General features: G+C 51.0%; 1 protein-coding gene across 6 annotated transcripts in view; it reads left to right on the top strand.

Annotated features, from left to right (window-relative positions):
• CPNE5 (copine 5) overlaps positions 1-14,755 on the top strand; it is a 96,307-nt gene that overhangs the window by 13,730 nt on the left and 67,822 nt on the right. For 5 of the 6 annotated variants that reach the window (XM_007972770.3, XM_007972772.3, XM_038006019.2 and 2 more), the window contains exons 2-3: positions 3,124-3,164; positions 4,056-4,102. In XM_007972770.3, coding sequence (XP_007970961.1) covers positions 3,124-3,164; positions 4,056-4,102 — 88 coding nt within the window. The remainder of the gene's footprint in view (positions 1-3,123; positions 3,165-4,055; positions 4,103-14,755) is intronic. The other variant, XM_073005937.1, reaches the window with a different exon arrangement.

Genomic DNA, 14,755 nt, shown 5'->3' with positions numbered 1-14,755 from the left:
TAACACACACGCGCACGCACACACACACACGCACGCACACACTCGCGCACGCACACACACAAACACACACGTCTCTAGGCTGACGTCCAGGGTCTCACTCTCTCCCTAGCCTGGATATGACCAGACCCGAGTTCTAGAGCCACACTTGGAGGAGACCCAGACCTTGGAGGAGTCAAGTGTTGCCCCTCTGAGTCTCACAGTCCTGATTTGTAAAGGAGTTGGGAAAGGTGACCTCTGAGGTCCTCTCCAGCTTGAACATTCGAGGATTTTATGTCATTGCTGAATTTCATTACAGAATTCAAAGATAAACCTAAAGCGCTTGCTTTAGTAGAGAAGCCCCCTCCTCCTCATCACTTTCAGCTCCTCACTGTGCCTCAGGTTCCACTACTGCAGAGTCATCTTTGGTCTCAAGGCATTTGTCCTTTGTTTAAATCAGGATAGACACCCCTACCCCCAAATTTAGCACACTTCAGGATGAGAATGTAGGCCCAGGGATGTCAGTCCGCCTCGGTGTGAATGATTGTATGTAGAAGTGGTGTCTTCGGAGAGACTGTGGTGACTTCGGAGAGACTGTAGAGTAGAGCTGTCTCCAGGGTGAGTGAAGTAGCAGCCCCTGCTGCCTACTTCTCAGAGCTGCCTTGTGTGTCGTTCATCTGATGCTCTCTGTGGAGGGCTGGGAGGTTTATCAGATGGTTTCCAGAGTGACAGCTGACTGGGAGCAGGTCTGGTCTGGTGGAGGGGCCGGTTGGGGCCAGGAGAGAGGTGGTTGTCTGTGGGGTCAGGGAGGCCCAGCTAGGGGCGGCTGCCTTTGGGCAGTGGCCCCTGGATGTAGAGACTGGAGTCGAGGAGGGGTGAGAGTTCTCCAGGGACTGGTTTCCTGAAGCTGTTTGGGAATTCCTCTCTTGGGGGAAATGTGGGAATCTGCTCAGGGACTGGAGCTGGGGGGATTCATGGATGCGATCTGGGGCTTCCCCAGGCACCAGAGGATGCCATGTGTAGGCCTCAGGTTACTGCTGCATCTGTCTATCTGTTGGTTGATCTTTGGCTCCCACCTTAGGGTGCGGGGCATGAGTGGTAGGGTTGATTATGGGGTCAAGTTGCCCGACAGACTGTCACTGCTGAGGGCTTTGGTGACAATGACTCAGGGTAAGGCCTCCTTCTAGACCTTTCTGTCTCTACCGCTACTTGCTGTGGGCCATGGCCGCCCTTTGCCTCTCCCTGGTCTTTCGTGTCCCCATCATGGAGGAGAAAGAGGAAGAGATCCTCCTCAGGGCCTCATCTAGCTCTGACATTTGTTTGTTTTGTTTTGTTGTTGTTGTTGCTGCTGCTGTTTTGAGAAAGGCTGGAGTGCAGTGGTGTGGTCTCAGCTCACTGCAACCATCTCCCCTGTTCAAATGATCCTCCTGCCTCAGGCTCCTGAGTAGTTGGGATTACAGGTACATACCACCATGCCAGGCTAATTTTTGGTAGAGATGGGTTTCATCATGTTGGCCAGGCTGGTCTCGAACTCCTAACCTCAAGTGATCCACTTGCCTCAGCCTCCCACAGTGCTGGGATTACAGGTGTGAGCCACCGTGCCTGGCCTAGCTCTGATATTTGAAGTTGGCTTTCACGAAGCAACACAGACCAGTGTTGACTGTTTCTTTTCTCTGGAAAAGCAGTTCAAGTGGCAGAGGCACCTGTGGGGGGTTTGGGAGTGGAGAAGGAAGGTGACAAGATCCCTTGGGACCTCTGGAAGGGAGGCAGGACGAGGCTGAGATGGTTGGGAAAAGAACCAAGGCTTGAGGGCAGTGTTGGCAGGAGTGGCCACACAGGCAGGAAGGGCTTGCCTGGCAGCTCGCCAGGGGAGCAGGGAAGGGGAGACCTGGTCAGCATGGGACACATTCATGGGTAGGTCTCCTGGCGGTCCCTGGGGCTCAGTCCCTCTGGGACTTCAGAGAGACTGTAGAGCAGAGCTGTCTCCGGGGTGAGTGAAGAAGCTGAGCAGTTCGTCCTCCAGCACCTTCCTGTTGGTTGAGTGCTGCCCTTTGGGAGCATAAACTTTCCAGCTCTTTCGGACAGCCTGCCCGAGAAAGCCCTCAGGAGAGAAATAGACACAAGAGGAAACCATGGGTGTGTACAGGAACTGTGAGGGCTGAGGGGATCCAGGCAGGGCATCAACAGCCTTCAAGACTGATACTACTGTCTCGTTGCACTGATGAGGAAACAGGCTGAGAGAGGTTGAATGACTTCTCGGCCAGAGACTGCGTTTCCACTGGGATGTGTTGCTTCCTGGCAGCAGCAGGTCACTGTGAAACGAGGGATACCAGATGTGCAGGATGTAAGCACTTCCCCTCCACTTCCACATCTTTAAGATGGGACAACGCCTGCCCAGGACCAACCTTGAAGGGCAGCATGAGAATCAGGGAGCTCATGTTTGTAAAACAGCGCACTGCCTGACCCGTCACCGGGGCTCAGTAAGTGGGAGCCTTTATTGCATGGAGGCAGGACAATGGGAGCTTAGCACCTGTTGAAAGACAGTTCTGTCCCCTTGTGTCCATCATCTTGCTGCTGTGCCATCCAGTCTGATTATCAGGGCCATGTATCAGCCTTAGCCCTGGTCTTGACCACAGAAGGACGTTATCCAAATGAGTCTCCTTCCCCTGGGAGGTGTAATTCATTAATCCATCAGCACAGATGAGACCATCGAATAAACTGGCTGTAAGTAGAGCCTTGAGAAAATGGGAGACTAGATGGATATGTTCTGATTGCTTTATTTTATTTTTTTGAGAAGCAGAGAAGTGATTAAAGGAGAGCTTCCGGACATTGGGCAGTTTGGGAAATCGCCCGATGGTGAGGGGCTGTGTGACACAGGGCACCAGGGCCAGGGCACCTACCTGGAGTGCTTGTGGTGATGATGGAGGTGGGAGGTAGGGAACTCTGCACACCTTAGGCAGGTGGGCTGAGGAGCCTCCAGGGCCTGCCCAGTGCCTGACTTTTAATGAAGTCTAATAAAAGACTGTGGAACTCTTTTGCTTAAGGCAGGCCAGAGGCAGCCTCCAGGTCTCAGTAACAGCCTGAATCCCCTGAGGTCACCTCCTCTCAGCTAGCTGTGCTAACCCCTCCTCTCTCCCCCTCTTTCAGGAACCTCCTGGACAAAGACATGTTTTCCAAGTCCGACCCACGTAAGTCCTGCTCTGACAGTAAGGACGGTAACAATAATAGTGACAACGCTATGACTAATTACAGTGGCAATGCTTGAGCCCTTACTGAGTGCTAACCATGTGCCAGGTGCCGTTCAAAGTGTGTCAAGCCTGTTTAATGTTTCGCCCATAGTGTCTGAGAAAGATAACTGCGGAGATTTGACCGTTCCCAGCCCACACGCTTGTGAAGCCTCAACACAACAGAGCAGGCTGGGAGGAGCTGGAGGTCTGGGGCCACAGGGTCCCAGGGAAACCAGTATGCCTAAGAGCTCCAATTGGCTGGCGGGTGATCTGGTGGGATGAGCACTGACTTTGGAGTTTCCAGGTTCAAGCCTTGAGCAGTGCCACCCATGTGTGTGACCTGGATGGGTCTTTGGCCACCTCTGAGCCTCAGTTTTCCCGTCTGTAAAGTGGGGCTGATGATAATCAGAGGCCTCATGAAACTGCTCTGGGCTGTAAAGGAGCAATGCGGGTTTCTGATGCTCTCCCCCACCACACCTCTGCCTGTCCTCCATCACGCCCACCTGTCTACCTGCCTCACACTTCAGACCCTTGCTGTGGCCTAGAAGCCAATGGCCCTGAGCCTCCTCCTAAAGGTTGCCCCTTCCAGGCACACCTAGTCTCCCTTCTCCAACGCAACCCCTCTGAATGGGTGCATCTAGAACCCTGTCCAGGCTTGGGGGGCCAGATTCCTAGACTCACTCACCAAGATCTCAGCCACCCCAGGAGACACCCTCTACCCCTACCCAGATCTGACAGTGCTACCCAGGCTGGGTCTGCTGAGGCGCCTGCCCATCCAGGATCCTTTTCATCTGGGACCCCTCCTTCCTCTTGGCCTGAGGTATTAATCCATTGTTTCTCCTCTCCCCACAGTGTGCGTCATGTATACCCAAGGGATGGAGAACAAGCAGTGGCGGGAGGTAGGTGCAGTCCCTTCCCACACCAGAAACACCAGCTTGTTCCTGTCTGTCTGCCTGTCTGACTCTAATTCGGGAGCAATTTCCCTGACGTGTTTCTAACTGCAGCACCTAAGCCCTGCTGAAGGCTAGCAAGGTATGCAAACCATGGAGTCCCATCCCTGTTGTTGCATGAAGAGACTGAAGATGGAGGGGATGGTTCCTGCCCTCAGGAAGCCCCAGTCTGAGGGGAGACATAGCCATGTCCTCAGGGAGTCCCAGTCTCAGGGAAACGCAGAAGGAGTCTGTGCCCATTAAGACCTTGTCTGCTGGCTGGAGGCATGAGTGCAGCTTCTAGCACCAGGCCTCATCCACAGCAACCTTCCTTCCCACGGTTTCTGACTAAGGTGAGCGTGGCTTCAGTGAGGTGACTTCCCTGCTCAGAAAACTTTGACTCCCTTCTGCATTGAATCAAGTCCCAGCTCCAAACCCCACCCTGGCTTCCAAAACCCACCCCAACCCAGGACAACGCCCTTTTCCAGCCTCATCTCATTTCCAATCCCCTCCCCACCCCCACTCCATGTGCCTTTTGTCCCTTGTAACAGGGAGTAGGGGGAGAGGGCTGACTTAAAGGGCCCACTCCCAAGAATGGCAGGGACATTCGTGAGCTGAATGGGGTCTCCTAGATACCCTCACTCTATTTCCCACCCCGCGGCCAGAGGAATCCTATTAAAACCCAGGTCAAATTCTGTCTCTTTTCTGCTCAGAGCCTTCCTGTGGCTCCCATCACACAAAACCACCGTGCCTTCATGGCCCCCAGTCCCCACACGTTGTGACTTCCTTTCCCTGCCGACCTAATCTCCTGACGCTGAGCCCCTCCCCACTCCACTCCAGTCACATGGCCCCTCCCGCCTCAGGGCCTTTTCACCTACTCTTCCTTTTTCCTGGAGTGCTCTTTTCCCACATGGCTTAGTGGCCCTTCCATGCTTCCCTAAGGTTTTAACTCAGATGTCACCCTGTGGAGGCCTCCTCTGGCCACCCTGTCTGACGTTCCAACCTTCCAACACTTCTTATTCCTCTTAACTGGTTTTTATTTGAGACAGGGTCTTCCTCTGTCACCTAGGCTGGAGTGGTGTGATCACGACTCACTGCAGCTTCAAACTCCTGGGCTCAAACGATCCTCCGGCCTCAGCTTCGGGTATTTAGGACTGCAGGCATATGCCACCATGCCTGGCTAATTAAAAAAAAAATTTTTTTTTCTTTTGTAGATATGAGGTCTTAGCATGTGTCCAGGCTGGTCTGGAACTCCTGGACTCAAGCAATCCTCCTGCCTTTGCCTCCCAAACTGCCGGGATTACAGACATATGCCACCCTGCCAGGCTACTTATTTATCTTGTTTGTCATGTTGTCATGTGTCAGCTCCACGAGGGCAGAGATTTTCATCTGCTTTATTCACTACTACATTCGGAGCACCTAGAACAGTCCAGCACACAGTAGGTGCTTAATACATGGTTGTTTAAAACATGAATGGATTAGGAATTAGCCAGGCGTGGTGGCACGCGCCTGTAGTCCCAGCTATTTGGGAAGCTGAGGCAGGAGAATTGCTTGAACCCAGGAGGCGGAGGTTGCAGTGAGCCGAGATCGAACCACTGCACTCCAGCCTGGGCGACAGAGCGAGACTCCATCTCAAAAAAAAAAAAAAAAAAAGAATGGATTAGGAAAGGGAGCTGGGCCTACAGAGGCTGACAAGGCCATGGTGGCTGTTGCCACATTGCTACCTCTGCCTCCTCCCTCCCTCACTGAGTTCTCGCAGGAGAATGTTTTCAGGTGAGAAGAGGAAACAGAGGAAGGGGAACTGGGTGAGGATGCGGGTCATGGGAGCCTCTAGCTCCTGTTTGAACAACAAAACCTCCCTCCTTTCTCTTGAAGAAGAGGATCTGGCTGAGCAACGACAAGGTTGAAGTCCAGGAGGTGAGGGACCGAGGGAGGAATGTTGTTTTCTTCCACGGTGGGAGGTGGGGTGCGCTTGCTGGGCGGCAGAGCTGAAGCCAGCTTGCAGGGGCCTTCATGGCTGCCTGAGCTGGCTGGAGATTGCACTTGCTCCAGGTGATCAGAAGAGGCACCAGAATGGGGGAAAGAGGTGATTTACCCAAAGGTGTGGCCCTATTGGCCTTGGCAGCCCCACCCCATGCCCATCTCCACTGACTCCTGGGAGGGAGGCTGGTGGGCTCCTGATAGACACTCTGCTTGTGGTCTCCACTAAGAGATGGGTAGGAGGCAGCTGTAAAGAACAGAAGGATGCAGGCTTGTCCCCAGGGTCCAAGGAAAGGGGAAGGGTGGGGGACAGTGCACAAAATGACCGATGCTGAGAGCCTGAGGGTGAGGAGGCCTTCCCAGACTTCATAAAAACTTAATAAAGTCTTAAATCAAGTCTGAGTGACACTTCAGTAACCCAGGCTTTGTTAATGAATTTCCCTTCTTCGTTGGTGGACTGGCCGGAACTGTCTCCCTCTGCCCCCGGTCCCCAGATTTGGTGGGACCAAGAGGCTGAAAGGGGTGAATTTTATTCATGAAACATGTGGGAAGTTCATCTGTAAAACAAATAAAAAAAAGAAAGAAAGAAAACATGTGGGGGCCGGGCTCTGTGGCTCACGCCTGTAATCCCAGCACTGTGGGAGGCAGAGGTGGGCGGATCACTTGAGGTCAGGAATTCAGGACTAGCCTGGACAACATGGAGAAAGCCCATCTCTATTAAGAATACAAAAATTAGCTGGGTGTGGCCCGTGCCTGTAGTTCCAGCTACTCTGGGCGACAGAGCAAGATTCTTCTCAAAGGAAAAACATTGCCATTGCACCTGTAATCCCAGCTACTCGGGAGACTGAGACACGAGAATCGCTTGAACCCAGGAGGCGGAGGTTGCAGTGAGACAAGATCGCACCACTGCACTCCAGCCTGGGTGACAGAGCGAGATCCTGTCTCAGAAAAAACAAAAATGAAAACAAAAACAAAAAAATGTGGGAAATATTTCCACAGGGGCTGGGCTAAAGTTTACTATTCCACCCTGTCCAAGAGTCTATGCCAATTAAAGCATAAACCAGATTGCTAGGGAAACATTTAGCCTGCTTAAGTGAACTACTTACTTTTGAGGCCTTTTGGCTGCGCTTCATAGAAACCAGGAATGTGTTAATATCTTCGTGATTCTCGAAGGAAAGTCCGGAAGGGCTCTTCAGAAGGGCACTCTTTGGCGAGCCATTAATTACATTCTGTAATTGAGAGTTGTCTCCATTTGGTTGAGGGTTTCTAATTATCCAAGTCACATCTTGTTACTACACCCACTGCAGAGTGGAGTAGAGGCAAGACCGGTGGCCTTGGTGTGCAATACACCTGTGCTTGCTCCTGACTCCAGCCCTTTCTGGAGGTGGGACCTAGAGCAAGTTACTTAACCTCTCTGCACCTCAGTTTCCACATCTGGCATCAGAGGGTAACTCCTACCTTATAGGCCTGTAGTGAGGGTGAAACGAGATGACAGAAGTAAAGTGCCTTGGTGCATGGTCAGTGCTTAGTAAATATTCATTATACAGCGTCATCCAAAGTGTTTGGGGCCTTGCTAGTTGCTCTTCCCATCTCAGTTAATATTTGCAACAGAAAGCATTTATGAAGTGCCAGGCAATATACCAGGGGCTGGGGAAGATAGGGAGAGGGGTCAAAAGAACAGAGCATCACCAAATGTATGAATTGGAACTAGATATGCAGCCCGGGAGGGGAGACGCATGTGGATGAACAATCCTAATAGGAAATGATGAGAAGGGAAGTATGGATGGAAGAAAATGGGAATTCAGGGAGGGAAAGTCGCAGCCGGAAGGCCGCATTCAACTAAGGCATTTTGACAGGTCATTTGGATTTTTTTTAATGGAATTTGAGCCCAAACACAAGCCATTTGCCTGGGGTGCATGATGTGGAGCAGAGGAGGTATGGGTTGGAAGGAACTTTCAAGATCATCTGGCTCAACCTCCTCATTCTACAGATGGGGCAGGACTGGCCTCAGTCTGCGGAGGAGCTGAGTTGAGCTGGGTTTCAGGTTTCGGTGATGTGCGAAGACAAAATCCAGGGGTCCAGTAGCATCCTGCACTGTTGAGGGATGTAATAAAGAGGTGGATGGGGTTCAAGGAAATCAATGAAAGATGGTGAGTCTCAAGGGTAGCAATAGGAGGGAGCCATTACTACTCCAGGCCTGGGGAGGAAGGGGAATCCTGGTTTCTGGAACCCCAAGGGACTTCCAAACAGGACCAGGAGCCCCAGTGGAGGGACATAGTCAACTCAGGCAACCTCATTCTCTTCCTGCCCTCCTATCTCCTGCTGGTGCCTCCCATTGGTGGAACCTCACTAGAAGACCTAGGGCCAACAGATCACTGGGGCAGTCAACTTGGGTCAGCCTTCCTGGGCACAGAGCAGTGTGGGGAAAGGCTGGGAGTGGAACCAGAGGGGCCAACGGAGGCCGTCCAGCACAGACAGAGGAGCATGGCTGGTGTTCAGGATGTGAGGCTTGCAAGATAGAAGAAGAGTCAATACAGGGAGTTCATGGATATCAGGCTGAGGACAGCTGGAGTTGTAGAGTGAGAATATCAGAACAGAAGGGTCTATAAAAATCAAGGAGGCTAACCTCATTTATGAGAGGTGAGCAGGACCCATGCCCAGACTCCAGGAGTGAAGATGGCAGAGCTCAGCCACATGGGCCACCCCTAGGGTACATGCTGTTTCACACAGCTTTATTTATTTATTTATTTATTTTTGAGTGGGGTTTCACTCTTTTTGCCCAGGCCGGAGTGCAATAGCATGATCTCGGCTCACTGCAACCTCTGCCTCCCAGGTTCAAAATGATTCTCCTGCCTCAGCCTCCCGGGTAGCTGGGATTACAGCTGTGCACCACCATGCTCAGCTAATTTTGTATTTTTAGTAGAGACGGGATTTCACCATGTTGGCCGGGCTGGTCTTGAAATACCTCAGATGATCCATCCATCTCAGCCTCCCAAAGTGCTAGGATTACAGGCGTGAGCCACCACACCCAGCCTTCACACAGCTTTTTGTGGAGAAAGGAAGATGCATTTAAACATACTGGGGATAGCCTAGCCAACATGGCAAAACCTCATCCCTACTGAAAATATAAAAATTAGACAGGTATGGTGACGCACACTTGTGGTCCCAGCTACTTGGGAGGCTGAGTCAAGAGAATCGCTTGAAGCCAGGAGACAGAGGTTGCAGTAATCCTAGATTGCACCACTGCTCTCCAGCCTGGGCAACAGAACGCGACCCTGTCTTGAAAGCAAACAAACATACTGGGGATGGGAGAGGGGCTGTAATTCCTTGCTTGATTCTCTGTGTGACCCACAGAGGAAAGTATCAGAAATGGAGAATTAAAGAAAAGTCCAGATTATCTCTATGGAACTGCCCCTGGATGGAAGACTGCCCTTGCAAATAAACAGGAACCAATTTCCGCCACTCCTCCATCTAGTTCATTGCCCTTCAGGAACAAATCACCTCTCTGTTACCAGAATCTTGGCCGAGATATAATAATCCTGTGATCGGGGGGGAGTCAAGTGCAGGCACAGTACTTTCTCTGTAGTGGGGTTTGCATGAGGCTGCAGATAAGCCAGTCCTGGGAGGGATGAAACCTGCTCTCGTGGTCCCTGGCTGCTGGCTTTCAGCTGGTTTTAACCATTTGGGTCATTTTTATGCCTTCTGAGAAAGCTCCATCTTCCCAGCACCTAAATATGTCACCACATTTCATGAAAATTGACTCAAGATGTAATTTTAGCCTAGAAAATCAAGCACTGTTTGCATCAAGGCGGGCCTGGACCTGCTGCATGTCCTGGGGAAGGTGGGATGGCCAGGTGGGAAGAGTCCCAGAAATGCTCTCACTGGGAAGAGGGACATGAGAGGGAACCCCTCTAGGCTCCCCATTTGAAAAGTGGGTATGGAGATCCCTACCCTTCCCTCACCAGGCCGCTGTCTTGGCTGAAGGCCTGTTGGAAAAAGAAATGGGAACCACAGAATCTTAGGGTGTCTGGCAGATCGCCCCATACCAGGGCAGTCATGTGGCCCCAGCCACCACACCCACATGAACCTGCCAAAGCGCTCAGTCTCTTTTTTGAGCAAAATTATCCTTTTTAACTTTTCACCAGCAGCTGAGATTGATGGGTCATCTCTAAATATTCTGAACCATCTTCCTCGGGGCAACTTGACGTGTGTCTTTGAGCATGTGTTGGGCACCGTCTCAGTCTGTTCAGGCTGCTATAACAAAAATACCATAAACTGGGTAGCTTATGACCAACAGAAATTTATTTGCACAGTTCTGGAGGCCAGGAAGTCCAATATCAAGGCACCAGCAAATTCAATGTCTGGTGAGGGCCGATTCCATCTTGCTGTGTCCTCACATGGTGGGAGGGATGAACACACTCTAATCCCATTCATGAGGGCTCTGCCCTCCTGACCTAATCACCTCCCCAAAGCCTCACCTCTGAACACCATCACAATGAGGTAAGAATTTCGACATGAATTTTGGAGGGATGCAAACATTCAGACTACAGCAGGCACCTACTATGTGCCAGGGGATGAATGCTGGGGGTGCAAAGGGGGGCCAGACACTGCCTACAACCAGAGGAGCTCACTTTCAACCCAGGGAGATGATACCAACAACAGTAATGATAATGGCAAACACACGACAATAATGTGCCAGACACTGTTCTGTTCTTTTTGAGATGGTGTCTTGTTGTGTCGCCCAGGCTGGAGTACAATGGCACAATCACTGTGCACTGCAACCTCCACCTCCCGGGTTCAAGCAATTCTCCTGCCTCAGCCTCCTGAGTAGCTGGGATTACAGGCGTGCGCCACCATGCCCGACTAATTTTGTATTTTTAGTAGAGATAGGATTGGTTTCAGGCTGGTCTTGAACTCCTGACCTCCAGTGATCCACCTGCCTCGGCCTCCCAAAGTGCTGGGATTGCAGGCGTGAGCCATCATGCCCGACCGTAGACACTGTTCTAAGTACTTTACCTGCATTAACTCAATGAATCCTCACAACAATCCTATGAAAGAGGTATTATTATTGCCCCATTTGACAGAGGAGGAAACTGAGGCGTTTTATATCACCGTTTCCTGTCCCTTTACCAACCTGAGCACTCCTCCTGGACAGCATGTGTCCCCGCCATCCCCTTCTGCAGCCCAAAGCATCATGGGCTGGCTCCCTCCACACAGGGGCTCGTCCTAGATCATCACTGTCCTCCCTGCTGGCCTCTGCATGTTATGTGTCTGCTTCTGAGGATTGCACATCTAGTGACACTATCTAGTATCCCGCTGCTCTTTTGGCAGGTGTTTTTGACTTAATTCCTGTTGAGTTTGGGGACTTCTGTGTCTTTCTCCATGAGTTGCTGTCCAAATAGCATTGCCAAGTTCCCTACCTCGGACCTGGCAATGAGTTTTTGAACCTAAATCTGTGATTTCACATTTATTGCCATCATGTGTTGTTTGTTGGATTCAGTCCGTTGTTACAGTTTATGGAGACTAAGTTGAATTACGATTGTGCATTCAGCATCTTGGTCATGCCTCTTGGTCCTGGGTCAGCTGTAGTCCTCACCCACACAGATGACAAGGAATTGAATGGGATGGAGTGCTGGGTTCCTCCACTAGAGACCTTTTCCCAGATTGACCTCAGTTTTTTAATTGACCTTTGGGGTGGGTCGTTCAGTTACCTATGTGTGTATTTTCCCATTTGGTCCCTAAAGACATCATGAATAACAGTCAAATGCATTTGTCAGATGAGGCCTGAACCTGATGTCCAAAACCCTGGGTTTTCATACCAGCTCTGACATTTACTAACTGTGTGACCTAGGTGAGTTATTTATCTTCTCAAGTCTCAGCTTACTGATCTATAAAATGAGACTGAGAGACCTTCGTGGGTAGACTAAGGTAATGCTTGTGAAAATGCCTGGAAATATTAACTGCAATCTACCGTTGACCTGGGCTCTCCATCACAGTGGGAAAGGCCACCCTTGGAGGTCCTGTGAACTACGCCAACCCTGGTGGCACTGGAGCTGCGGCCTGAGTGGTGCCATGCATCATTCTGAGGGGCAGGGTGTTCTAGGTGGAGGGAGCAGCAAGTACAAAAGCCCTGAGGCAGAAGCAAGCTTACAGCATTTCAAGGACAAAAAGAAGGCTGGGGTAGTTTGAGTGGTATGAACAATGAAGACAGTGGGCAATACGGTCGCAGAGGTCATCAGTTTCAGATCCTGTAGAGGCCATAGAAAGAGTTCCAATACTGATCTAAGTGTGATGCTAAGCTATTTGAAGGTTTTATTTTGTTTTGTTTGAGATGGAGTCTTGCTCTGTTGCCCAGGCTGGAGGGCAGTGGCTCGATCTTGGCTCACTGAAACCTCTTCCTCCCGGGTTCAAGCGATTCTCCTGCCTCAGCCTCCCAAGTAGCTGGGACTATAGGCATGCGCCACCATGCCCGGCTAATTTTTGTATTTTTAGTAGAGGTGGAGTTTCACCATGTTGGGCAGGCTGGTCTTAAAACTCCTGACCTCAGGTGATCCTTCCACCTCAGTATCCCAAAGTGCTGGGATTACAGGTGTGAGCCACCATGCCTGGCCTATTTAAGGGTTTTAAGCAGGGGATGATGCAGCCTGGTTTATGGTTCAGAAAGACAGCCCTGGCCACTGTGTGCAGAGTGGACTGCAGGGGAAAGGGCAGAAGCAGGAAGATAATGTGCAGTCTTGTGGAGGTTTTGGAATAAGACTGTGGTGGGCAAGGACACTGGGGATCCAGTTTGTTCAATGCCAAGAGTTTAAATCTGAAATGAATAGCCCTCTGCCTGCCAGGCCTTGAGCCCAATTTAGGCTCCCTGTTGACCTGGCCTTGGTCATTCCACATAGACCATAATCTAAAGATATAAAGGAATGAGTGGACCATCAGCATTGCTAAGGCACAAAGCGGAAGGCAGGCCTCTCAAAGAGGTGGACTCCAAGGCAAGCTTGGGGTTGTCTTTCTGGACTCTCCCCTTTTTGCAGAGAAGTCTGCCTCTGCAAAGAGAGGTCCCTCCTGAGCCTTAGGTCACTTGGAAAGCCTTTAGTGGCCTTTGCTTTTGTCATGCAGCTGAATTTTCAGGGCTCTGACTCCCTGTGATCGGGGTTAGGCAGTCCAGGACCAAAGCTTTACTTTAGGGACTAGATGGGTCTATGGGCACCAACTCACAGTCTTAGGGTTAGGGCTTTAAAACCTGCTTTGGCACAGTGAGGTGCTGTCTGGGATGTCCCTTCGAATCCTGACTTTGCCACATTCTCCTTAACCTCTCTCTGAGCCTTGGTTTTTTTCATCAGTAAAATGGGATCCCAATGCCTGCTTAGTGGACTGTGGTAGGGACCACATGGCAGAATCACTTAGCAGTGCCTGCCTGTGCTCAGGACTTGTAAACATTCTTTTTATTATTATACAGTACCATCAGGCAAGCTGTAAAGAGGCTCTATCCCATTTCCTACCTCTTCTTAAATAAGAGGGTGAGTGACATGCCTTCTACCCTGTACAGTCTCCACATCAGCAGCACCCCATTATCTCCCTTGGCCCTCACCACACCCAGATGAGGAAGCAGAGCTCAGAGGGATCCTGGCTCCACCCAGCAACTCAGCTAGAAAGTGGCAGAGCCGGGATGTGAATGTGGTTTTCCGAGTTGGGGTCCCTGGTTTTCTCCTCTGCCCAGGCCACTGACTTTCAAAGTGGGCTTCTCTTGTTTGTTTGTTTGTTTGTTTTTGAGACGGAGTCTCACTCTGTTGCCCAGGCTGGAGTGCAGTGACACAATCTCAGCTCACTGCAACCTCCACCTCCTGGGTCCAAGCAATGCTCCTGCCTCAGCCTCCCGAGTCACTGGGATTACAGGCACACACCGCTACCCCTCGGCTAATTTTTGTATTTTTAGTAGAGACGGGGTTTCACCATGTTGGCCAGGCTGGTTTCGAACTCCTGAGCTCAGGAGATCCACCTGCCTTGGCCTCCCAAAGTGCTGGGATTACAGGCATCAGCCACTGCACCTAGCCCAAAGTGTGCTTTTCTATCCCCAGGATTTGAGGGTGGCAGCTCCAGGGCCAACTGTGAATGTGTGTGTAGCCCCTGCCTCCCTTTCCTCCTTCAAGCAGAGGTGTTCATTATTTCTGTGTAATACATTAGACATGAGCCTGAGATTTCATGTGAAGAAAGGAGTTGGCTTTTCTAGTAAACCCTGAGTTCTAGGCCAGGTCCCCTGGTGGCTGATAGATCTATTTGCTTTTCAGTGTTAGTGTCCAGGTGCACTTTAGAGTTGTGGCTGAGCTGTTGAAAGTGTGCACTCCAAAGTCAAGTTTAAAAATGGGTCTGCCACCTGCCCAGCTAGGGGATCTCGGCTGGCGCTTAGGCTCACAAGCCTGCTGTGAGGAGTAAATAAGCTAATTCGTGTAAAGTGCCTGGCCTGCAGAAAAAGCTCAATAATGGCTCTCCTTATAAGAAGCCCTAAGTGAGAAACCAGTGCTTTATCTGGAGGAAGGAACCATTGACAGTATCATTTCAGACATTGTCATGCCATTGGGCAGGAGCTATCAATGTTTTGGGGTGATCTTGGGGACAAGTCCCAGGGCCCCCTCGATGATGCTTGGCTTC

Source organism: Chlorocebus sabaeus, chromosome 17 (assembly GCF_047675955.1).
Source record: "Chlorocebus sabaeus isolate Y175 chromosome 17, mChlSab1.0.hap1, whole genome shotgun sequence".
Taxonomy (NCBI): Eukaryota; Metazoa; Chordata; class Mammalia; order Primates; family Cercopithecidae; genus Chlorocebus; species Chlorocebus sabaeus.
The sequence above is the reverse complement of the archived record's forward strand: the minus strand, read 5'-3'. Positions and strand labels throughout refer to the sequence as shown.